A 24429-nucleotide genomic window follows, 5' to 3' on the forward strand; every position below is an offset into this window, starting at 1 on the left:
CGCCCCTCGGAGCCGCTCTCTGGCACAGAGCGGTGCTGCCTGGCCGGCCGCGGGGAAAGCAGGGACTGCCCACGTCCCCTCTGCTCCGGGTACCTCGGCCACTCTTCAGCTTCTTCCTTGCCTTATGGGTGCGAGGCGGCTACCGAGGGGGTCCCTCCATCCCTCCTTCCCAGCTCTTTCCCCACGACTGTGGCAGGACAGACACACAGACGTTCCCTCCTGCTGGTATCAGGAGCCACCTCAGACCCATAATGGAGCCATTGCCACGGGGGACCCCGTCGTGCAGAGGAGGTGCGGGAACCCTGGTTGATCACACGCTGCCAGCACCGGGGCCGTGCCTCATTGTGGTGAGGGGTACGGGGCCGGGGAGCAGCTGGAGGCGGAGCTGTGGCCCCCGCTGTAGCCGAGGTCCCAGTGTGCTGGCTGCAAGCGTGGGGCTGGATGGCTGGCAGCTACGGGCTGCTGGAGGGAGTCGCTGGTATCCCAATGCTTTCCCCAAGAGATGACCTACAATGAGGTCAGCAAATGCTTTATTACCATAGGCAGCACTTCCTCCAGTCCTCAGGCAGCAGAATGGGGTCTGCCTCATTGTGCTCCATGTAAGCTTGACCCACGCAGACAGGCAGCTCCTGGGTGCAGAGAACCAGCCCCAGCCTCCAAACCTGGGTCCACACCAACATGGAGAACTGGGCAGCCCCACCCACAGGACAGGCACAATACAGTGCTGTGTTCCAGGACCACCACCCTGCACTCGTGGGTTGGGAGCTCTGCACAGCCCAGGGATGCCCTGCGTGGCTGCAGGATGCTCAGCCAGCAAGAGTGAAGGTCCGCAGTGTCCATATCTCCCAGAAGGGCAGACGTGCTTCTCTCTTGCCATCAAGCCCACATCTTGGTGACCTGCACACACCCCAGGAGCACCTCGCTCACCCCCAGGCCACACACCCATGTCCCTGCCCTGCCTGAGAAGCTCCGCACCCCCGATCCCTCTAGCCATGCAGTGATCCTGTATAGGATGGGGCCCCGTGGTGCTGCCCCGTGCCTGTTCGCTCAGAGGAGACGTCCCAGGAGCCGTGTGCCAGGGGAGCTGGGCCAGGGCAAGGGCAGTGCGATGAAGCCCAGCTTGTTGTAGAAGCTCAGCTGCTGGTGGTCTGCAGCATTGACTTGGCAAAACACTCCCCGGGAGCCTGCGAGGGAGCAGAGAGCTCAGACCATGGTCTGGCACCTTCTTGTCCCCCTGCGCAAGCTCACGGTGCTGGGGGCAGAGGGTTAGGGTTAGGATGCAGGCAAGGAGCCCCAGTGAGGGCTGCCCCCACTGCGAAGTGTGCAGGGAGCAGACAGGATGTGACTGGGGTGGGCCGGAGGTTCCTCACCCCACCAGCACAGAGCTCACCATTAGCTCTGAGGGCGCTCAGCAGGCTGACAGCCAGACTGCGGCTGGCACCCACGTCCTGCACCCGCGGGGCCGTGTCCAGCTGCACCAGGGAGGGGAAGCGTCGCAGCACGGGCAGCGGCACGGCCACCGGCTTCGTGTGGAAGAAGAGCAGTGCTTCTTCCAGAGCACTCTGCAGGCAATACACGCAGTGAGGAAACCCTCCCTCCCCAACCCCATCCCAGCACCGCGGGCACACCCTCACCTGCCCCAGGTCCCCCAGCTCCCGGGGGTACCTGCGCTGCATGGCCGGCAGCCAGCTGCTGTCACGCTCTCGCAGGAATCGTTCAGCACAGAGCGCTCCAGCCGCACAGCCACAGGGGCCGCCCTCATCCTCCAGCACAAAGGTGTACTCAGGGCTGAGGCTCAGGAAGCTGCCGAGCACCCTGCGGGGCAGAGCAGGGCACCGCTGAGCTGGGGCTGAGCGCAGCACAGAGGGAGCACAGAGCTGCCAGCTGCCTCTGCTGCTGGGACACAGCACCCAGAGCCCTTCCCAACCCACTGAGGCCCTAATGATGACCTCTACCAGCACAAACACTGCAGCCCCCACAGGGATCAGTGGGGAAAGAACATCTCTATCCCCATGGCAGCTACCAGGACCCCACTGGACATGCCCTCCCTGCCCCACATCCAACATCACCGTCCCACAGTGGCCATGGCACAGGCAGAGTTGCTCCCTGCAGGGATGGGAGGAGGGCCCTGGCTGGCTGCTGCCATGCTGCCCGGGCACACATCCAGGGGGTCCCCATGGATCGGGTCTCACCTGTCACCCAGTAGGTCGGGGTGGGCCGTGAGGACCTCCGCAGTGCTGGGCTCAGCGCACAGAGCCTCCCGGCACATTTGGTACAGCTTTCCCTGGAAAAGCCCAACCCAGCTCAGCCCCAATCCTGCCCCACTGCTGCGCTTCAGCTCCCGCTGCTCTGCCACAGCCCCTTCACAGCACGATGCACTCACAGCTGCCTGAAATTTCCCCAGGGAGGGAGCATGCCCAGAGCCACACCAGGAGAGGTAGGTGCTGCAGTGCCTGGGGTGCTGGCACTGAGCGATGCGATGCATGCAGGCATTGTGTGCTGTGTCCTGCTGCCACAGCACAGAGTGCTTTAAAATGAGCCATTGCCATTCCAGTCAGGCACCCCCTCGCAGCAGCTCCTGAGAAAATGCTGCGCAGCCCAGCCCAGAGCATGCTCAGAGAAGCCAAACAGCAGCAAAACATGCTCTCCATGGAGCATGTGCAAAGGGGAAACCTCTCATAAATTCCTGCCTCGGTCACATCAGAGCTCGCGGGGTCAGCACAAAGGACATCCTGGTGAGAACATGTTTTTCTCAGAGGAAGGCTCTGGGAGCGACAGGGACGGAGCAAAGCACTCCTCAGCTCTGCTCCCAGCGCCGGCCAAACTGCTCTGCTGAGTTTTTCCCACAAAGCTCCAATGGAAAGACATGTTCAGAAATAATCTGACAACTGGCAATTGAAAACAAGCTCTTGCACTGGGAATTGCTGGCAGTCACAGTCTGACATTATAATCTGCTCTCATGTGCCTGCAGCTCCTCCTCTGTTATATTTATAAGCACTAAGCTGTGTGTTGCAGGGCGCTGTGTTCAGCAGGGATGTGTGTGCTGTGCCCGCGATGGTGGATTCGCAGGGTTAGCATTTTTTAGCCCGGTGGGGAAGCAGAGCAGACAGAGCTGTGTGACTGCTGCAGGTTGCATCTCATGGGACACAGCCCTGTGCAGGTAACCCCACATTGGCCTGACCCCGGGGTTTGCTTCCCACTGCCATTGTCCTGTGCTGTGACCTCAGCCCAGCGGTTGGTAGTCAGCACGGACTCTTCTTCTTATGCCATGCGGGGTGTGATGCAGGGTGAGGGGCAGGAGGGGCTGCGACGTGGCATGTTCCATCTCACCTTGTCCTGGGGCAGCAGCGGGCGCAGGAGGTACAGCTGTCGGGATGGGAAGAGTGGAGGTGGGTGGCAAAAGAGGTCACAGCTGTTCCCCACGGGCAGCAGTGCCTGGAGGAGGCGGTCTGTCAAGGAGCAGTTTGTCCTGCCCCCCACATCTGCACTGGGGCAGCAGGAGGAAAGTCTCCATGTTCCCCCCTAGGCCTCAGCACCCAAGCAGCTCTGCCCCTTAAGCACGCAGGAACCCAATGGCAGGGCAGGAACAGCAGCTGTGGTCCTGGCTTCCCAAGGGCTCCTCCAGCCCCCAGTATTCAGGGGTGTGATCTCACCTGCAGCTCTCCAAAGAGACCCCCACGGCACACCCAGGGCTCAGCGTCCTCCCCTGGGAAGAGCGGGGCAGTGATGCTCTGGCACCCTGCGGGCAGTGGGAGACAGATGTGTGACACAGCTCCTGGCACAGCCAGAAAGATGCAGCCCAGGGCAGAGCCCAGAACACGGCTTTGCAGCCCAGCCATCAGTATCTGCATGGACGGCTTCACGCCATCACTGCTTCCCCATGGATGCATCTCATCGCACAGCCATACTCTATGTCAAATTTGGAGCTCCTTCAGAGGAATGGAGGCTCCCAAGGTAATGCATAGGCATTCATGTAAATGGTTGACATGACAGTTCAAAATCCATCCTCACCTCTGACATTACTGCTCTCAGTGGCCCCCAGAATCATGCAATTGTTTGGGTTGAAAGGGATCTTAAAGATCACCTAGATCCAACCCCTGCCATTGGCTGGGACATCATCCATTAGATCACGCTGCCAAAATCCCCATCCAATAGAGCACCCACAGCTTCTTTTGTTCCAGTGTCTCACTACCGTCATGGTAAAGAATTTCTTCCATGCATCCCTCCTACCAGAGGGGCAGTCTTGGGATAAAAAAAGCTGAGAAACCGTGTCCTAGGAATAGACATTCCCTCTAAACCACAAGAGACAGCAAAGTGCTGCTCCAGTGTGTGCCCCCTCCCTGATGTATGACGTTGCCTCCCCTCCAGGCTGCTTCACTTCAGTTCCCCTTCAGTGGCTGCGCCCTTATGAGCAGGTCAGGAACCATCTGCAGGGATGGTGCTCCACAGACAACAGCTACTCGCAAACCATTGAGCTGGGAGTCGTGCCATGATGTTCTTCTCAGAGGCACAGGAACTGCACCAGACAACTGCCCCCTGCTGATGAGTGTGGGTGCAGGGCAGGGGCTCAGCCACCAGCACGGTGAGGTGGGTGTGTAGCACTGGGACACTGCTGGGGCTGCAGGTGCAGAGATGCAGGGCTGGGATGCTAAGGACAACGATCTCACTGCCTTGCAGGGAGCCTACAGCCCACAGCTGCGTTCAGAACAGAGCCTTCATTCTCAGCTAGGCAGGGCAGAGCCTCATGAGCCCTGTACCAATGGTGTCCTGAGCCCACTGCCCTCTCCCCAGCAGCCATGCTCTCAGCACATAAAGATGTGCAAGGTGCTGGGCTTCCCAGGCCCTTCACACGTGCAGGCAGCATGTGGGGAAGGGCAGCCCCATGGTGAAGACCAAAGGGCAGCAGCCCTTAGAGGGGGAAGGAGGAAGAAAAAGACACTTCCATACTTACAGCCAAAGCAGCTTCCCCAGGTGCCCTTGTGGTCAGGGTCACACAGGAGGCGGCCATCTGCAAGGGAGGAGCACAGGGCATGAGTGGCACACGGGGAGGGCATCAAAGGGAAATGCTCCCACCAGAGACCCTGGCATCATGGCCAGGCCCCAGGACTCAGGCTGCTGGGAGGGCTCCCCAATGCTTTCACATCTTTAGGTGGAACAACAAAGACTGAGGTGCTCTGGCTGTTCCACTGTGCCCGGGGGCCCTTTGGGACCTGGGCTGGGTTTGGCCTGGTGTAGGTAAGAGGCCCAGGGCAGAGAACTGCCCCACAGCGTGCCCTCATTCACGTACCCAACCACAGCACAAAGGCGCTGGCAGCCAGCAGCAGGTTGCGGATGTCCCACAGGTAGGGGTGGAGGTCGTAGAGCAGCGCCTGCCCCGCGCTGCAAACAAAGCGGCTGTGCAGGCAGCACGTCTGGGCACAGAGCTGCTGGAAGGAGCGGGCACGACTGCGCCACTCTGCAACCTGCAGGCACAGCGGGCGTCAGAGCAGCTGCAATGGGCGCCCTCCCAAAGCAGCGCCCAAATCAGCCTTACCACACCTTATCAGCCTTACCACACCTTATCAGCCTTACCTCACAGGAGTCTGGTGATCTGCTGGGGACTCCCATGCTGGGAATGTTGGCCCGGAGCCACTGAAGGTCTTCCAGGAGATGCTGCGCCTGCGGCCCATGATGGTAGGGCAGGTAGAAGAGCTCCACCAGCATCCGCACCTCCTCCACGGTCAGTGGGGCACTGGAGTCAGACCCGGCCTCCTCTGAGATCAGTGGTACAGTGCAGACAGGGCTCACAGCAGTCCCATTAGTGAGCAGTGCTGTGGGGACAGGGCTGGTGGAGGCCCCATCAACAAGCCGTGAGATGGGGCCAGGGCTGGGGTCAGCCGTCGACCCTGAGGGTATCTGGAGCACATCAGCAGTGCTGGCCCCAGACTGGGGGCTGCCAGGAGGGCTGCTGCCCCTTTCCCTGGCATCACTGCTGTCCAGGGGAGTGCTTTGGCAGGTGCTGGCCCCGCTGCTGCTGCACACTGGTGTCCCCGGGCTGTGGAGGGTCTCATCAGCCACAGGAGCTCCTGCAGACCTGTCACTCCCTGCTGTGGTGGGCACAGCAGAGAGGGGCTCACAGCTCGCTCTGCTACCTGAAGAGAGCTGGTCCCCATCCCCTGCAGGGCTCTGTGGGCCACCAGTGGAGGCCCTGCTCCCATTGCCCTCTTCAGGCACTGAGGTTGCCTTCCTCTTTCTGTTTGCTGGTGTCACGGCACAGGGCTCAGGTTCATGATGGTCTGCCCCACTGGGAGCAGTGTCACAAGGCTGGGGGCCAAGAAGGGTGTCCTGCCCTCCTGCTGTGCCAGGATGCAACCCTGCTTCTTCCTCACAGCCAGGGCTGGGGTGCAGCGGAGTTCTTCCTCCTGGCAAGAGAGAGCAAAGGGGCAGCTCCACAGGCACCTGCACCGGGATGGCTGCGTGGAGAACAACAGCCCTGAGGCGGCTGTGCTGGGAGCTCAGAGCAGTGCTGGCACGGACCAGGGCCTGCCCACACCATGGGCTCTGAATTGTTCAGGACTTCACAGCTGGGGAAACTTTGCAGAGGCAAATAAAGCAAAGCAACAAACATGCACCACACTTAACCCCCACTTCCAGAGCTCAGCTCTATCATGGTTCCTACTGAGCCCATGGTTTGAGCAACAGGAATGTGGAAAGTAGGAAGCAGATCTCCATCCTTGCAGCAAATGTCACATAATCCTCCAGGCAGCTGGGCACCACCCAGAGCTGTTTCCAGCCCAAAGCTGTTCCTGAATCATGCCAAGGGGTCACAGACCTCGTGCACATTTTCTGCACGCAGTCACCCTGTTGTGCTGCTCTTGGAGCTCAGACACCTCTCTCCCCATCAGTCCTTTCCCCCAGCACACCACATTAGCTCAGCATCTATTTCTCAAGCTGCTCTCTCATAATTCAGATGGGGACATTACTACATCTGCTGGCAGTACCCTCCTGGTCCTTACCATCCCGCATCCCATTGGCTCGCTTGCTTCTGGAGCAGGAGAGTGAGTCCAGCACACAACTACCCATGGAACCAAAGCTTCAGACTCTTCTAGCTCACCTTCCAGCTGCAAGTTGCTCCTTTTCCCAGTGCTACTCACACAGAGACTCCCCCCAGCAAACCCCGACCACAGGACAACCCCACTGCAGCTCTCTCAGTCCACAGAGCTCCCAGCAGAGCTGGTCTGTGCTCAGAGCTGAGGGATGCTTCACAGTACCAGTTCACCTACCTGCTTCCAGCACCTGCTGCTTTATCTCAGCCACCCAGTCGAGTAGTGCCAGCTCCAGAGCCTTCTGAGGGCTGTAACCCTCCTGCGGGCCCCGGCCATCCCCCGGCTCTGCTGAAGCCTCTGTCCCTAAGGAAGAGCTCATCAGTTTGGGCAGTCTCACATGGTGCTTTACCAAGCTACCCCATGTGACACCAGGGACACCCCATGTCCAGAATGGACGTGGAGGGCCACCTCTCCCAGGCTGGTGGGCAGGAGGCTGCAGGGTGATGGCAAAGCTGGGAAAAGACATCCTGGGTTCCATCCCATGCACACAACCTCACTGTGTCCATGGTGCCCCATGCATGGAGAGTCCCAGGGCATGGGGCAATGTACCTGTGCTGTTGGTGTGGGCGCACAGCTCACTGCGGAACCAGCTGCCCAAAGTGTGGATGGGGATGAAGTTGGCCTGGAGCTCACAGTTGGGGTTGAGGAGCAGCCCGCAGAGCCGGGGCACTAAGCCAGGGGCACGGCCCGTGTAGGGGCCCAGAAAGACACGTCGGCAGTCGTAGTCATTGGCAAAGAGGTTGTCCCAGATGAGGAGGCGATGCTGCAGGACATGCTCCACCTCCTCCACCAACGCAACCGAGAGCTCCTGGGACACCACCTTTGGGCCTAGAGCATCAAGGCACAAACGTCTGTGGGATCAGCTGGCAGTGCACTTCTCCACGCACAGCACCTCTGGTGTACATGCACATCTGGGCACCAAGTGCAGAGCTGCGCATGCCCATCAAGACAAACAGGGCACCCACCTGTCCAGATGACCCCTATCTCTGGGAGCAGCTCCCGGCCGAGGGTCTGCAGGTAACGGGACTTGGCAGGGCTGGGGGAGCAGAGCGAGCTGCAGTACTCTGCAGAGACAGCAGACAGCAGTTGTAGCAGGCAGGGACGTGGAGAGGAGCTGGGTAGGGGAGGTGGCACTGCCCCTCACAGCCTACTGCTGTCCACCCCACAGCCTGCTCCTGTCCCCACCCTGAGGGCTCCACAGCTGCCCCATGGTGGAGCCCACAGGCTGCCAGGGCGGTCAGCCTGCAGGGGGAAGAAGTGCTGGGAGCAGCATAGTGAGCACACTGGGCTGCCAAGCACCTGCAGCAGGGGGGTACCTGTGGGGCAGAAGAGGAAGGTGGGAGGCAGGCCCAGCTCCCGGTACGCCTCGTTGGCCACAGAGGCCTGTGCCTGTGCCAGGGAGGGGAAGACGTCTCTGTCAGCGCGGCACATGCAGGGATCGATGTCATCAAAAAGCAGCGCGAAGGCACCGCACCCCAGGGCGGCCACCTGCGGGCACAGGACAGGCGCTAGGACGGCGGCAGCAGGAGGACGTGGGGAGCCCGGTGAGCTCCAGGCAGGGACAGCAGAGCACTGCAGCGCCCCAACAGATGATGCCCACATCGCTGTGATACTGGGCAGGCATTGAGGCAGCTCTGGCCCCCGTCTCTGCTGCCCTGAGCAGACAGTGGGGACACAGGAGGCACCCAGAGCTGCCCCGGGGTCAGGAGGATCTCACAGCCCCACACAGATATTTGGTGTGGGCAGGGGGCCGCACATAAGCACCTGTGCCCCCTGCCAGGAGCCGTGGGGTGAAGGAATGGCCCACGGTACCTGCCTGAGTTTTTGCTGCAGCAGGAGCCTGTCCCCAGCACTTGAGAACACGATGTCCTGGCCAGCAGAAATGGCAAAAATGAACTCCACGTCGTGCTCCTGGGCAGCCTTGATGAGAGACTGCATCTGGGCTGGGGACAGAGCAGAGGGACGCAGTGAGATATTGAGGGTGCAGGAGGGGCAGAGGGATCGGAGGGAGAGAAGGGCTCTGGGGAACTGGTGCCTGGGCCCTGAGACACAGAGGACCCCCCCTTAAGGATCTGTGTGTCCCAGCATTGCAGCATATTGCCTGCAATCCACACAGGAGCTCTGTTGTTATTAAGATCCCTGGGGAGAACCTGTGATGGGGAGGGTTTGGGGCTCCTACACCGTGCAGGGTCCTGTCAGGGGAAGCGCAGCTGCAGCCTGAGCCTGGTAGATGCAGAGAGATGGGACCAGAATGACTGCAGCACCCCACACTGGGGCCCAGCAGAGCCACTACCTGCCTCATGCTGTGTGTAAGGCTCTCGCCAGAGCAGCCGGTGCTTCAGCTCGTCTTTGGGTGCGTACATGTAGCAGTTCAGCCCCCAGCGCTTCAGCCTGCAGCAAGGACAAGGCGTCACCCCAGGCTGCAGATGGGCTCTTTGCAAGACAGTCTGAAGGCAGGCATGACAGCCCTCTCCTTTTCACTGTGCCTGCAGGCTCCCAACCTTCACTCGCAGCCCCCACAGCCCATCCTCAGCTCTCTGGATGTTGGAGCTGAAGGAGAGCAGGTCTGAGCTAAAGCAGAGCCTGGTTGTTTTGAAAACGAGGCCATACCGTCATAAGGTCCTCACTGGTTTGAGACAGCACAGTTCTGTCCAGAATCTGCACAGCAACCCAGCACTCACTGCACAGGATCAGAACAGCACTGACACTTCCCTGGGCAGTTCTTTTGGCACTCCTGTATGAAAGCCACCTGGTTTATTCATTTGTTCTATTCATCCTCCCAGGCAGACGATGCTTTACATTTTCCTATGGTAGCAGACTGTTGTGGGATGCATGACATGATGCCTCATCTTATTTCTTCCCATAGAAGGAAAGCAGAGGTGAACGCTCTGCTCACAGATGTGAACATACACACTGATTTCACCGGACTGTCACCAGTGCTCATCCCTAACATCATTTAAAACACATCTCGTGTTTTCCTTTATCTCAGCTGCAGATTTGCCAAGATATTCTCAGCTCCATTTTTCTGTGTTCACATCCCTGGTTCCCCTACAAGGCTCCCTGCACTCTGACCGCGCCGCCAGCACTGCACGCCCACTGCAGCACATCTCCCACCCTGAGCAAAGCAGCAGCGCTGCTGTCAGCGCAGAGATCAGCTCACAGCCCCCCGACCCCCCGTTACAGCCACCAGCAGCACCAGCCCCCCGCGCTGCCCCCAGCCCCGGCCCGACACCTCCGGCAGCCGCGGTGCAGCAGCGCCGCCTGGTGGGCACGGCCGGCACGGCCAGCGCCCATCAGCTCCACCCACCGCCCGTTCATCCCGCGGTCCCCGCAGCTCGGCTCGGGGCAGGACAGGGGCTTCTCCCCTTTACCGGCCCTGGGAGAAGCGGGGACTGTCATGCGCCATTGGATCCCACCTTGTCTACCTTCCTACTGACTGCAGGGAGCTAAATTCGTAGAATCATAGAATAGCGTGGGTTGCAAAGGCCCACAGTGCTCATCCCATCCAACCCCCTGCTGTGTGCAGGGTCACCAACCAGCAGCCCAGGCTGCCCAGAGCCACATCCAGCCTGGCCTTGAATGCCTGCAGGGATGGGGCATCCACAGCCTCCTTGGGCAACATGTTCAGTGCGTCACCAGCCTCTGGGGGAAGAGCTTCCTCCTAAGATCCAACCTGAACCTCCCCTGCCTCAGTTTAAAACCAACTTGGGATACTTGCCATCTGAAGAGCAGTTTCCTCTGTTCCATGGACCATGGCCTCCCATAGAAACCTGTGGAAGGGAGAAGCAGGTAAAAAGAGGAGCAATAAAAGATTCTCTCTCTGCCCTTAAACAGTGCAGCAACTCCAGGACAAGGCACCGTTGCCACCAGTGGCTGTGATGGAGCACACAGTCTGTGGGGATGCCTGTGATGGCACAGACCATTTCATGGAGTGTGGCCTCCACTGGAAAACACCAACCCCACAAGCTTGTAAAGGGAAAGAAAGCACATTATGGAGCAGCCCTGAGGGCTGTCTGCTGACAGGAATGCTCACCAGTGAGCCAGGGCATTGCCCTTCTGATGGCTCACACAACAGAACTGAATGCAGGAAATATGGATCCGGAGTCACCAAGTTCCACGGTGTTTCTGAGCATTTCTACTTCTCCCTCCTGAAGGCCTGGGAGGCTGTTGGGCAACAGAGCGTGACACAAGCTGGGGCTGCAGCAGCACACAGCCTGCCCTGTGCCCACCCTGCCCTGCCCAGTACTGAGTGCAGTGAAGGGGCACTGCTGGTCCTGCAGCACCACTCCCCACTGGGACCACTGCCAGGGATAGGGCCTTCCTACTTCTGCCTGTAGGAAGACCTGGGAGGTGCAGAACTGCTTGCAAAGCCAGTGGGTAAAACAAAACAAAACAAAAATGTACCAACAAAAACCTGCCGGCTCCTGCAGTGGCATCTCCATAGGAAGGATGCACATGCTCTGCTCTTTTAGGGACCAGTGAGCAGTGAGGACTGTTGCAGTGTGTTTGCCCCTTGGTTCTCCCATGGCCCATAACATGACAGCAGCACCCAATGAGCACCACCATTCACCATCTTTTGGGCTGTCAGTGGCTGCTGGAGATGTGGGAAAGCAAAGTCCCAAGGCTGCAGCCACTCCCCACCACCTACCCTGTCCCAGTGCAGGTCTTACCACCCAGCCACAAGACTGACTGCCTGTGCCCTCTGGCTGCCACCAGCACTGCCCAGGTGTCAGAAGGGAGCAGGGCTCTGTGTAGGACACGCTGTCTCAGCTTTGGGCTGGCCCTGCCCAGCAGTGCCCTGTTCAGTGCCCTGCCTGCAGCACCAGCACTCTCCACCAGCGTCGGTGCTACTGCAGGGTGAGGGATGCTCTTCCTCCTTCACTTTTCTGGTAACCTCCTCCTCCTCCTGGAGCAGCTTTGCTGACAGCACCTCCATCCTTCTCTTTCCAGGTCAGATTCCTCCTTGCTATCAGCTTTCCATTCCTACACTTTTCATTCAGTTTGTGCTTATTTGTAGTGTTTTTGCCCTAGGCAAGGCAGCAGGCAGTGGGCTGCACAGTGGTGATGTGCTGCCAAGAAACGAGGAGATGCTTCTGACCAGCAGGTGCCAGGCCTTGCCCAGCTGCAGAGATGCAGAACTGCACGCAGGAGCTGCAGCTGAGGGAGGAAGGGGGGCAGAGCGACACTGAACTGCCACAGGAGCAGCTCTCCCCGAGCAGCGCCAGGCTCAGCGCTGCACTGCAGGCAGGGAGGCAGGAGGAGCACAACCCAGGGAAGACAAAGATCCATTGCGGTGTATTGGAGCCAGAGCTGCACATCCCTGAGCCACACCGTGACGCTGGGAGGGGCCGCGCTGGGGCTCCGAGGGGCGCATCCGTGCTCCGTGACAGAGCTGGGGACCTTCACCAGGGGCTGCCGTTCCACACCCTCGGGCGCAGAGCGCTGTGCAGGGCCGAGGCTGCCTCCCCCGCTCCCGGGATACTGGCCGTGGCGAGCTCGGCTCCCACCGGCCCTTCCCGGCCGCAGCGCGCTCCTGGTGTGCCGGGACATCCCCTGCAGCGCCCCGGCGAGGCACCGGCCCCGTGGGGACCGGCAAGACCTACCTTCCACCACGCCGCAGAGGAAACGCGGCCTCCCGGCCATGACCGCGCAGGAACGGCCCTGCGGTGGTGGGGCGGGCAGGGACGGGGCGATGCGGGGAGGGATAGAGGGACAGGCGGAAGGATGCTGGGAGGGATGGAGAGGAGAGCCGAGGGACGGAGAGGAGCCGGAGCGGTGCGCGGACGGACAACGCGCTCGGACACCGAGCGCCCACCCCGCACGGACGCGGCGGCCGCCGCAGCGCAGGGGGCGGCTCCGGCAGGTGGGGCCGGGGAGGGGCCGGGCGCGGGGCGGGGACGTGGCGCAGCCCGCGGGCAGAGCGGCACGGAGCCATCGGGGGGCGGCAGGGAGGTCTCAGGGGGAAGCGGTCCGAGCCCGCCGCCGTGCGGGGCATCACCGCAGCCCCGCCGCTCCGTGCCGTTCCATGCCGCTCCGTGCCGTTCCATGCCGCTCCGTGCCTTTCCATGCCGCTCCGTGCCGCTCCGTGTTACTCCGTGCCGTTCCGTGTTACTCCGTGCCGTTCCGTGCCTTTCCATGCCGTTCCATGCCGCTCCGTGCCGCTCCGTGCCGCTCCGCCCCGCTCCCCTCGTGCGGTTCGGGCTGCGGTGCCTCCCCCGCCCCACATCCGCGGAGGTCGGACTGTCGTGCCTCGCCCGTGACTCACCTGCCCGCAGACCTCGGGCCGTTGTCCCGCTGCTCTGAGCTGCTGACGCACGTTCGGCTCGTGACGCTCCGTCCCGCTCCGGTTCTGGTTTGCAGAAGTGCTGCCACGTCAGAACTTCCCCGTCGTGCAGCTGCACAACGTCGGTACCTGTGTGCACACAACCTCGTGTTCGTCATCGCGGTGCTGCTCTGCTCCATTGCTGGCTGCTTTTCCTGTTTATCGGGCTAATTGTGAGGCAGATCTGTGTCCTGTAGCCTGAGCCGCACGACTTCATAAGGTGGGAAGAACACACGTGGCTTTGTTACTGTGGCCCATTCATGCAGGAGGATGAAGCGTTGGTGCCCTCCTGCACACGGGCGCTGCTGAGGGCCCTCCCAGCAGCTCTCACTACCTGTAGTGTTTCCATCTAACCAGCCTGCATGGGTTGGCATAGAAGAAATGGGTGTCAGAGGCCAACAGCCAGGATCTGCGGCATCCTCCTTTCCCCCTTGCAGGTTCAGGCAGTGCAGGGAGGCCAGGTGATGCTGTCTGGGCGTGTGGGGAGTGAGGAGCCTGCGAGCAACTGACCGGCTGCAGCCCGATAGTCAGGTCACCAGAGTGTGCTCAGAGCTCAGTGACACGCAGGCGGCTGCACAATGCAAGGAGCACTCAAAGCATGTGAAGATTCAGTCCCTGGGTGGGGCAGACACGATGCTGCTCATAACCAGAATCGTGCTCATCGATAAAAGCTGCACCAGGGCAGACAATTATACTGCAGGAAAGCCAGCTGAGTGCTGCCAGGCTGGGTTACTTGAGCAAGCAGCCCCTCCTGGGGCTGGCTGGGCACAGGCCGTGATTGCTCACCTCCTGCACAAAGCTGTGCTGGGTTGTGCTGCGGGGACAGGCTGGGCTCCAGGTTGGGTGGGCTGCAGTGGCCAGGCCCAGCTCAGGCAGTGCCGGGTGCCCAACCTCCATCCTGCACCAGCAGCCAAATCCCAGTGCCACCAACCGCTGGGGATGTCAGGCTGCGTGGAGCCCAGTGAGGGGCCAAGGACAGTGCCCCGGGCAGTGCCCTTCTGTCCCTTTTCTTTCCCAAGTGTGGATGCAGTGTGTCCAGTATCCAGACTGTATGATCCGATGCAAAGCCAAAGCACTGCGGGGCTGCTCTCCTGGCTCTGCCGGGCGCGGTGATCTACGCACACACGCATGCACACACACGTACATACACACACGCACACACACATATACACATACATACACACACACACACATATACACATACATACACACACACACACACACACACACACCCACGCACACGCCGCCCACGCGCATTGCTGCTCATTGCTGCTCATTGCTGCTCTCGGCCCCTCCCGCGCGTTCCCTCACGTGCTCGCCCCGCCCCGCCCCGCCCTGAGCCCGGAGCGGCGGCGGAAGCGCGGGGAGCGCGGAGCGGGATGGAGCCGCCGGCCAAGGAGGGGCCGCTGTTCGTGCAGCACAGCAACAAGTTCGGCACCAAGGTGCGCGCCGAGGGGGCACGGGGCGGGACGGGGTCGGTCGGTCGGTCGGTCGGTGTCCGTCGGTCTCCGGGCCGTGGGTCGCATCGAGCCGAGCCGAGCGCAGCGCTGCCGAGCGATGGGGGCCGCAGATTGCTCCGCTCTGGCGGCCGCAATGGGAGGGAGGGAGGGAGGGAGGGAGGGAGGGAGGGAGGGAGGGGGCGGCGGCCGTGCTCCGGGACGGGACGGGACGGGACGGGACGGGACCGGGAGGCCCCGCGCTGACTCGGTGCCTTGCAGCGGTGGAAGCGGGGCTGGTTCGCGCTGTTCCCGGCCAGCCAGCACGGCGTCGCCCGCCTGGAGTTCTTCGATTGCAAAGAGCCGGCGGGTCCGGCCGGGCGGTTGGGGACGCGGCGCCTGGACAAGACGGTGGTTCGCCTGGCGGACTGCACCAGCGTCAGCCCCGCGCCCGCCGAGAGCGGCCCCCGGGCCGGCACGGCCGCCTTCCGCCTGGAGACCAGCGGGCGCAGTTACCTCCTGGCGGCCGAGCGGCAGCAGAGCGACGAGTGGGTGGCCAAGCTGTGCGAGATCGCCTTCCCGGTGAGCGGGGCGGGGGGCGGGGGCGGCATCTCGTGTGTCGGTGTCGCGGCCCCGACGAACCGTCCCGAGGCACCGCGGCCGTTCAGGGGCTGCCCCGCGAAGCGGCTCCGGCCTCGGCAGCCGCCCGGGTTGGGCTCGTGGTGCCGCCCGGCTGCTCAGCACAACGGCCCCAGGGGCTCCTGCCTGTGCCCTGCACTCCGGGACATCCGCTGTGCTGCTGCACGGAGCCCTGCTCAGCCCCTCAGAGCTGCTGAGGGCTGGAGGTGTGTCCCCGTCGGTCCCAGCTCTTTGCCTTTCCTGCAGAGGCAGAAGCTCAACACTGAGTGGTGCAGTTCCCGGCTCTGGGACCCGTCAGGCTCCTGGGAAGCACCAGCAGCTCTGGGGACAGAGCAGCCCCTCACCGAGCCTAGGGGTCACTGTCCAGTGCCAGCATCAGTGCTGGCCCATGGCTTCCAGCTTCCCAGCCCTTCCCAGCCCCTCCCCAGGGCTGGCTATCAGCTGCCTATTGCATCCTTGAGAAGGCAGATCACAGGGCAGTGGTGGCCTGTATGTATGGGTGTTTGCATGGCTCTATGACAGGTCCCTGCCTGTCTGATCCCACATGTGCCCTGTACTCATTTTGGGGTGGGAGAATTGGTCACTGCTGGGCAGTGCTTCCAGACTCAGGCTATGGATGCAGGGCTGGACTTCCCTGTAGGACCTCCCTGCAGCCGTCAGTATCTGGCCCAGCTCAGAGGCACTGGTGGCACTGGGAGTCTTTCCATGTCTGTGGCCCTGTGTCATGCAGACTGTATTGCAGCCTTTGTCCTAGGCAGGGTTCCTGGGGCTCAGCTGGGAGCCCACCACCCACCTTCATTATGGTGGGGGCAGTGATGAGTGCTTCCTTGGAGCAGTGCTGTGCTAACACCTTGGTTTACCTGGTAGCTGCCAGTTGCAAACTTGGGGTCCAGAAGCTGGTCAGCAGCTTAAGGATGAGTTTGACAGTGCTGTGAGATCAAGGGGCTGTACTGAAGGCCTGCCCTGGAGCACAAGGTGTAGGAGCTGCTGCATGTGATCTATGCAAGAAGGTGAAGGTGTTTTTCTGCTCATCTGCTTGGAGAGTGAGATTTTGTGTTGTGTTAACTGTGGTCCAGGAGGTAAGCAGCTTGGGAATGGCCCACAGAGAACATTTGATCCTGGGTTGCATCAAGAGAATCACAACCAGCAGGTTGAGGGAGGTGATTCTGCCCCTCTACTCTGCTCTTGTGGGACCCCACCTGCAGTACTGTGTCCAGTTCTGGGGCCTCCAACGTAAAAAGGACATGGAGCTGTTGGAGCAGGTCCAGAGGAGGGTCACAGAGATGATCAGAGGGCTGGAGCACCTCCCCAGCAGGGGCAGCATGAGGGAGCCGTGGCTTTTCAGCCTGGAGAAGAGGAGGCTCAGAGAAGACCAGATGATGGCCTTCCAGGACCTGAAGGAGCCTACAGGAAAGCTGGGGAGTGAGTTATTGAAAGGGCATATAGTGACAGGATGAGGGGAAATGGCTTTAAACTTAAAGAGGGTAGATTTAGACTAGGTAATAGAAAGAAATTCTGTCCTGTGGGGGTGGTGAGGTACAGGAACAGGTTGCCCATTGAGGTTGTGAACGTCCCCTCCCTGGAGGCATTGCAGGCCAGGCTGGATGGGGCTGTGAGCAACCTGGCCCAGTGGAAGGTGACCCTGCCTATAGCGGGGGGTTGGAACTAGAGGATCTTAAAGGTCCCTTCCAACCCAAACTGTTCTGATTCTTTTTCTTTTGAGCATGAGGGAAGGTGCAGTCCAACAAAGCCCCTGGGCATTCTTGGCTGCCTGCTCCCAGGTTGGGCTCTGCTCCATTGGATACTTCAGGAGGGCAGAAGATGCTGCTGTCAGCTCTTGGACTTTGGGTTTTAGCAGCGCATCCTGTTTAGAAGCCAGAGAGAATCTGTTGGCCTTGTTTGGGCCTTACTTCTCACAGGGGAGCTCATGTGACTAGTTTTAAACTGAAACTGCAGCAGCTTGCCTTCTGCAAGATGTGCTGCAACCCCGGCCACGTGACCCTGGGAAAGTTTCCTGCTTGGTCTGAGCTCAGACCCTCCTGCGGGAGCACAAAATCCACTGAAGGGCTGTTGCCAACATCAGTGGGCCCCTGGTTTACATGGGGCTGCTCCAGAGGAGGGTCCCTGGGGGCACTGAGGGTGCGTCTGCCACACTGGTCCACGGGGGACTCTGCAGTGGAGATGTGGCCCCTGGCAGAGTGTTTGCGTTGCACTTTCAGTTCTGCATATGCTAAAAGTAGAAGTGCTCGCTTCCTTCTGTGGTCTGTGCACTAATCCTGGCACTGCCTTCCTAACTGTGCTGAAGGACACAGGCTGCTGTGGCTGGGTCGTGGCATCTGCTCCCTCCCTGTTTGTGTGGCTGGGAGAGCAGCCGAGGCCATGCAGTGCTTTGGGTGCTGATACCCCCATGCTGGAGCACGTGTGGAAGTGGGGCTGCTTTTGGCCTCCACAGCGTGCTCCTGTGTGCCAAGACTGAGCTGCCCCAGTGATCAGATGGTCAACGGTGCCCTGGGCACAGGGGTCCCACAGGGGGGCTGTGTCAGCGCTGACCGTGCACAGTGGAGGGAGCCCTGCTGGGAGAGGAGGAAGTTGTTCTTTGAAAGAGTGGTCAGATATTGGGACGGGCTGCCCACAGAAATGGTGGGGTCGTGTCCCTGGAGGTTTTCAAGAACCGTGGAGATGTGGCATTGAGGGACATGGTCAATGGAGGTGGTGGATCTGAGATGGGGCTGAGATTGATGATCTTAGAGGGGTTTTTTATCCTCTGTGACTGTGAGATCTGCTCCCTATCCCCTGCACTGTGCTAGGATTTCCAAGCAGCCCCTTCTACCCAGTCCAGTCTCTTTCTGTCCCTGTCACTCTGGATGGGTATGGACTATGGCACAGGGTGGGAGGGGGCTTTGCTGAGTTGTGCTGGGCTGGGTGGCCTTGGGGGAGGGCAGTGGGGACTAGGGGAAATGGGGCAGGGGACAATGACCCCGAGGGGTCCTTGCAGTGCTGGGGCAGGCAGAGGGGCTGGCACTGATCCTCTGTCTCTCATCAGGGGAATGGGCCCAGGAATGCTGCTGTGTCTGTCCAGTGTGGTAGAGAGGGCAGCGCGGAGGCACCAGTCCTGGAGATGGCTGTGAACTCTATCTACTATTCAAGAGATGAAGGTGAGCTCTAATGCTGCCGTCCCTTCCCTGGACTGTCCTGCTGCCATCCCCTTGCTGGGCTCCCACAGGCAGTGCTGGGCAGTGCTGGGAGCAAGGGTGTGATTTTTTTGCCTCCCCTGAGCTCTCCTGTTCCTGCAGTGAATGCCTTCTGGGTGACAGTGCAGCGCACTGAGGCTGCGGAGCGGTGTGAGCTGCGCGGTTCCTACGTGCTCAAGGCTGAACGTGACAGTCTCGTCCTGAAGGACCCGCAGACCAGTGAGATCCTCTATGTCTGGCCCTACCGGCTGCTCCGGAGATACGGCCGGGACAAGGTGTGTGTGTGAATGGGCAGCCTTGTGCCCCACAGACTGTCACATTGGTGCTGTGGGCCCTGCCAAGTGCTGCAGCTGCTGCAGCCCTTGGTGACCACAGCAGCATCTCTGGGGCATCTGTGACCCTTGGTCTGTGCTCAGCTCCCCAGTGGTGTCACTGTGCAGGAGTGTGAGCTGTGCTGTGCCCACCCCTCCAGGGGGCTCAGCTGAACAGCCTGTTCCACATGGTCCTTTCCCAACTCCCACTGTGGCCATTGCAGCCACTGCCCACACTTGTTCTCTCTCCCCTCACTCCAGACCCACGCTGCTGGGTAGCTGGGCACTCTGATGGCTCCCAGCATGTATCCATTCCTCCTGGGGGACATTACTCGGAGCAGGATGGGCTGTTTGAGACAACTGTTCTGCTCTGCTTGTGTTCATCTTATGGGGCACAGTGCTGTGAGTGTGACTGACCTGTGTGGGCCTGTGCTTCCTCTGTGTCCTGCAGTATTGTGTTCCCCATCTGTCCTGCTGCTACACAGACTGCACATTGTATGTTCTATGCTGGGGAGGAAGAAAGTGGCCTCCCTGGGGCTGTTTACAGAAGTGATGCCGTCAGTTGCAGCTTCCAGCAGCATGTTCTGTGGCACTTCACCAAAACAGAAACAGAAGCTGAGCTGTTCCCAGGATGGCAGTGCCAGAGGCAGCAGTGCTGAGTCACTGGAGGAGCTGGTGGCTGCACTCCTGGGTCCTGGGACAAGTTGGCTGTGCTTGCGCTTAGCAGGGCTGACCCACACAAAGTCTGTCATCAAAGGCTCCTACAGCAACCACGGAGACAGCTGCTGCATGCCAGACAACATCAGAAAGACTTTTGGCTCTCCTGGGTTCAGGGGCCGAGGTCCAATAAGGGTCTATGCATTTGCTGGTGGGAACTTAGCATGAGTGCGCAGGCCTGAGAAGTACAGCCTTGGTCAAGGCTTCTCTTTATTGTTAATGACATAAAGTACTTTGATGCTTACAGGACAAATACTTTGTTTGCTGTCGGTAAGCAAACTGCTGCTTCTGGCCTGTCTTGCATGGAAAGCTATATTCCTCTCTTGGATTCCTTATCTTTCTGCTTCCCTTCGCCTGACTGATGCTGACTTACCCAAGATACCCAGAGCACTTTCTCCTGCTGAACCTTCTTGCCCCGCTCAGTTCCCAGCTGGCTCCAGCTGTTGAACCTGAGCCTGCTGGCAGAGCTCAGGGAAGAGGACAGCCTTCAGCAGAGCCTGCAGCTCTGCCCTTGGGTGACTGCAGCGCTGTCCCCTCAGCTCTGTGCCCCACTTCACAGCTGTCTCAGCCTGATAGACAGTCCTGCCTTTGCCTGGGTGCTGTGCAGTCACTGAGTGAAGTGCAACCTCAGTACTCACAGCAGGGAACAAATGAGCAGGGTGCTCAGTTGGGCCATTTGCAGGCCCAGTGCTGCAGCCATGTGTGCATCAGGGGAGCATGGCCTGCATGGCTCCAGGAGTTGCTGAGCGGGACATGACTTCTGGCTTCTCTTGCAGGTGATGTTCTCCTTTGAAGCTGGCAGACGCTGTGATTCTGGACCAGGGAACTTCACCTTTGAGACCAAGCAGGGCAATGAGATCTTCCGCTTGGTGGAAGCCTCCATCCGAGAACAGAAAGCTCAGGTAGAGGAGAACCTGCAGAGCTGTGACTCGTTGGACTCTGACAGCCCCAGTGTGGTGCTGATCCGCCAGTCTCTGGCTGATGCACTGAGCCTGGAGCAGCCCACAGAAGGGGATGCTGCTGCAGCACCCAAGGCAGGCCTGGCACCACAGCCTTCTGCTGCAGCAGAGGAAAGAGATGCAATATCACTGCTGAAGACCCGGATGCTGCCAGAGCCACCTGTGCTGCAGGCCAAGCCCCCCATCACCAGCACCCCTCCACGCTCCCCTTTGCCCAAGGCACCGCGGGCCTTCCTGCCAGACAAGGATCCCTCCAGCCTCTACTCAGAGCCTCTGGACTCCGTCAAAGGCTTCCGGCCCAGGCTGGACCCGCTGTACGCAGACCCCATTGACAGCAAGGCCGCGGGGGCTGCGGATGGGGTGAAGCTCCGGGTGCTGTTCCCAGGTACCTGTGAGCAGGTGCGGGCCGAGGGCTGCAGCCCAGCACGGAAGGAGCACATCTACGATGAGCCCGAGGGCTGCGCGCCCCGTGTGCTGCCCGCTGCTGCCAGCATCTACGATGAGGCACGGCCCATAGGGGAGGCCTGGCGCACGCAGGGCCATGATGGCAAGAGTGGCTATGAGTACCCCTACAACCCCAGTACCGATGACTATTCAGTTCCTGCCTTCAAGGCCAAGGGTCCCAAGCCAGTGCCTGCTCCCAAGCCCCCAGCAACGTTCATCTCCAAATGTGCTGAAAGAAGTGAGGACCCTGGCAGGAGGCGAGGGAATGTTGCTCCTGAGAAGACAGCCATCAAACCTGGCCTGAACAGCAGCAACAACAACAACACGGAGGTGCTGTACTGCCGGGTGGTGAAACCCCAGCTTGGGCAGAGAAAGGAGCAGTGTGTGGATGAGTGTAGCCTGTCACCTGTCTATGAGGACCTAGGAGAGATATAATGTGCTGCTGCTCTGCACCTGCCTGGGGGGACTTTGGGGCCCAAAGTCAACACGGAGTGGCACAGGTGGCTGTGCTTCATGGCCCGGCATGGGGCTGGGGGCTGTGTGGGATGGGGCAGAGCCCCTCCTACTTGTCAGCTCTGAGGGGCTGTGTCTCCCTGGGGCTGACCCACACACCTGGGGTCAGAGTGCTGTACTGATGCTGGTGCTGCTCTGCTCCAGAGCCAGCCTCACTGACACCTGATGGGGGAGGAGGGTGGGCTCTGCACAGTGCCTGCTGTTTTGACTCCAGAGGCTCTGGCTGTGCTCTGCCTTCCTCTCTGGGCCAGCCACAGGGCTGAGATGCTCACTGCAGTGCCTGGGGGCTGCTTGTCATCAGTCTCCAAAAGTATTTTTATACAAAATTATTTTGATATTAAAATTTTGTATGTCTTATGGTGAAGTGTTTGCATGTGGCACGTTAGGCACGTAGGTGGGGAGATGCTGGTGCAGTGTTGTGTGTGATGCCCAGCAGAGCAGTGTTCACTCTCATGCTGCCTGTACCAGAGCTACTGAGCTAAGAGGAGACCATAGCGACAGTAGGAGGGCAGCTCCAGCAGTGGCTGGGATGCCCTGATGCCAAGGGATTGAGGGATGTGAGAATTGGTCCTGCTGATGCTGTAGTGTGCTCGTCAGGACGAGGTATGTTGGGATGACCTGAAAAAGACTCTCCTGGCCAGGGCCAGGCTCAAGGTCTGTGCTGGAGCTCAGTGGCTGCTGATCACAGGTTCTCTGCTTAACCTTGTGCATTCCTCTGCTAATTCCCCATTTATCCTCATGTGCTTTTGGAAGGCTGAGGATGGCGCAGTCTGAGTCCCACTGACTTTAATGGCAAATACTCTGATTGCACTGTTTATGAGGTGAAAGGTTTGGCTTTGACTCCTGTGTGTCTGGCCTCGGGCAGAAACCTGCACAGGGAAAAAATATGTTGCTCTTTTGGTGTTGGTAATGGTTGTGAGAGATTTTGTCTCCTCTGTGTGGGGCTATGCCAGCACCTTGGCGCTGCCTGTCCCTCAGTCTGTCTTGTGCTGCTGCTGGCTTCTGCTGGTTCACCTGCCTGCTGATGGAGATGGAAGCAGAAGTCTAATATTCCTGTGCAGAGGTCTAAGTGTGAATTCAGTAGCCCAAGCTCACACCCAGAGAGCCACAAACTGGTGGCAAGGTGTGCAGGGCTGCGCTTACATTCCCAAACTGGTGAGATGGAAGTGAGCAGTGGGCTCTGACGGGGTCTGTGATGTCTGGGTTTAAGGAGGAGCTTCTGTACCAGCACAGCAGTAACTTGAACCTATTTGTTACTGTTGTCCTGTGCTGCATCCTCTTCCCTGCTGGGGTTTTGCTGCAGGAAGCTGGATAAAGCCTCTGAGGTGTTTTGGGAACCTGGGAGAGGCTGATACGGTTCCTGCTCAGGACAGGTGTGTGCCTGCTCCTTGTGCACAGCTGTGGGGTGACCCCATGCAGCTGCATTGGCAGGGGGGTGAGGGGTGGACCTGCCCATAATCCTTCCTGGTGACTCCAGGCTTTAAAACTTGAATGATGAAGTGCAGCCTCCAAGAAGCTGAGCTCTGGGCTCCACCAAACACACTGTGGTGGGTACTTGCACATCTGCATCGCTGCAGTTGCTGTGTCTGAGGATACTGAGTGTGTCTGACCCAGCTTTCACTAGAAAGAATGGCAATGAAGAAGGAAAGTGCTCCAGTGTCTGTGCTAGAACCAGAACTTTCCCTGTAGCCCTGCACTTCTCCTGGGTAGGATGGGATATTTGCTCTTCTTGCTTCAACAGTGACATCCTCTCTCCGTTAACGGACCCAAATCTAAGAGGTAAGCACACAAGGCACCATTCGTCTTCTGCATTTGTTCTGCTTTCTTTACAGGCGCTGCCACATGTCAGCAGTGTGTGCAGCCCAGAGAGCTCTTGCTGATCTGGAAAGCAATCCTTTTTCTGGCTCAGCATTGTAGGCCAGGCTTGCCATCTCCCTGGGGCTGCTGCTCTGTGCTCCAACTTTTCTCCTTTCTGGAAGCAGTTTAGGGTACCATAGGTGCTTTGAGAAAGCATAAGAAATAAGGCAGATACAGAGTGAACTTTTGGTCGTGGCCTTCCTGTAGCCAAATTTGCAGTGAATTCTAGGAGCACATGACCTTGCTGAATTTTTGTCTGGATTAGGTTTATTCAGTCTGCCTTCTTTTGTTTCCTGTTGCCTTGCTTCCACTGTCTCCTTAGAATTAATTTCCATGTGTTGAGCAGTGAAGCAGCTGGGTGAAGTTCACAGATAGTCCTGGCACTTCTCAGTAATTGTGCCATGACTGAATGCAGTCTGCATACTTGGAAAACAGCATCCTGGTATCGTCTGCCCTGTCTGGGTGCTAAGAGCCAGACTGCGTGGTGCATAGAATGTCATTGGGATATCAGGCTTCCCTGTATGTGGACAGCCTTTGAGCCTTCCTGTTCTCCTTTGCTAATAGCCCAAACTCCACCTGAGAAATGTTACTGAGTACAGCAGGTCTAGCAGCTGTGGCTGAGATGAAGCAGCAGTATTGGTCTCTGTAGGCCAGTTGGCAGATTTTATCAGGAGAAAAATACTTGGGAACTGGCAAATCCCAGCCATATTCTTCCCCTTGGTACCACCTTTTTCTGTTTCTAATTTCAGAAAACATGTCGTTTTATAACCACTTCCTCCTTCCATATGGGGTCTTGGCATGGTGCAGGTGTGAGACAGTCGTTCTGCCAGGTTATTTTTTCCCATACTGGCATTAGGAACAGTACACACACGGTGACCAGGTGGAAGGCTCTTCAGAAGGAATGCCCAAACACTCACAGTTTTGTGATTTCATTCCCCTTATCATCCCTTTTCTC

General features: G+C 59.3%; 2 protein-coding genes across 28 annotated transcripts; one reads left to right on the top strand and one right to left on the bottom strand.

Annotated features, from left to right (window-relative positions):
• Window positions 1–513: 513 nt before the first annotated feature.
• On the bottom strand, window positions 514–13914 carry LOC107306849 (protein O-GlcNAcase-like). Of its 26 annotated transcripts, none has more exons than XM_085547678.1 (18): window positions 13351–13912; window positions 10804–10855; window positions 9383–9476; window positions 8902–9028; window positions 8402–8573; window positions 8051–8149; window positions 7635–7913; window positions 7263–7388; window positions 5572–6401; window positions 5288–5462; window positions 4952–5008; window positions 3654–3739; window positions 3331–3435; window positions 2193–2284; window positions 1635–1815; window positions 1391–1562; window positions 1040–1184; window positions 514–897 (listed from the first exon to the last, which is right to left on the bottom strand). In XM_085547678.1, the coding sequence occupies exons 3-17, from the start codon at window positions 9385–9387 to the stop codon at window positions 1048–1050; spliced, it is 2643 nt and encodes an 880-aa protein (XP_085403804.1). In that variant the 5' UTR covers window positions 9388–9476; window positions 10804–10855; window positions 13351–13912; the 3' UTR covers window positions 514–897; window positions 1040–1047. The 26 variants fall into 26 exon arrangements, 23 of the variants coding, with proteins under 23 accessions (XP_085403804.1, XP_085403803.1, XP_085403807.1 ...); XM_085547677.1 differs by lacking the exon at window positions 13351–13912 and adding an exon at window positions 12689–12930; XM_085547681.1 differs by lacking the exon at window positions 13351–13912 and adding an exon at window positions 12689–12923 and having other exon boundaries at window positions 9379–9476.
• An 830-nt stretch (window positions 13915–14744) lies between these two features.
• Window positions 14745–21974, top strand: DOK1 (docking protein 1). Of its 2 annotated transcripts, XM_015850223.2 has the most exons (5): window positions 14745–14849; window positions 15126–15425; window positions 18526–18637; window positions 18776–18948; window positions 20478–21974. In XM_015850223.2, exons 1-5 carry the CDS (start codon window positions 14787–14789, stop codon window positions 21537–21539), a joined length of 1710 nt encoding a protein of 569 aa, XP_015705709.1. In that variant the 5' UTR covers window positions 14745–14786; the 3' UTR covers window positions 21540–21974. The 2 variants fall into 2 exon arrangements, with proteins under 2 accessions (XP_015705709.1, XP_085403828.1); XM_085547702.1 differs by lacking the exons at window positions 14745–14849; window positions 15126–15425 and adding an exon at window positions 15463–16904.
• The last annotated feature ends 2455 nt before the right edge of the window (window positions 21975–24429 follow it).

This window comes from Coturnix japonica, chromosome 4 (assembly GCF_054131305.1).
Source record: "Coturnix japonica strain WE chromosome 4, WE-NBRP24, whole genome shotgun sequence".
Lineage (NCBI taxonomy): Eukaryota > Metazoa > Chordata > Aves > Galliformes > Phasianidae > Coturnix > Coturnix japonica.

Excerpts from the sequence above, each read along its gene's own strand:
- LOC107306849 (XM_085547663.1), bottom strand. The coding sequence starts at position 12,728 with ATGGCCGGGAGGCCGCGTTTCCTCTGCGGCGTGGTGGAAG. Across the intron at positions 10,856-12,688 it reads CCTCTGCGGCGTGGTGGAAG|GTTTCTATGGGAGGCCATGG; the intron begins GTAGGTCTTGCC and ends TCCCTTCCACAG. Across the intron at positions 2,285-3,330 it reads CGCTGCTGCCCCAGGACAAG|GGAAAGCTGTACCAAATGTG; the intron begins GTGAGATGGAAC and ends GGGCTTTTCCAG.
- DOK1 (XM_015850223.2), top strand. The coding sequence starts at position 14,787 with ATGGAGCCGCCGGCCAAGGAGGGGCCGCTGTTCGTGCAGCACAGCAAC. Across the intron at positions 18,638-18,775 it reads CTACTATTCAAGAGATGAAG|TGAATGCCTTCTGGGTGACA; the intron begins GTGAGCTCTAAT and ends CTGTTCCTGCAG. Across the intron at positions 18,949-20,477 it reads GGAGATACGGCCGGGACAAG|GTGATGTTCTCCTTTGAAGC; the intron begins GTGTGTGTGTGA and ends CTTCTCTTGCAG.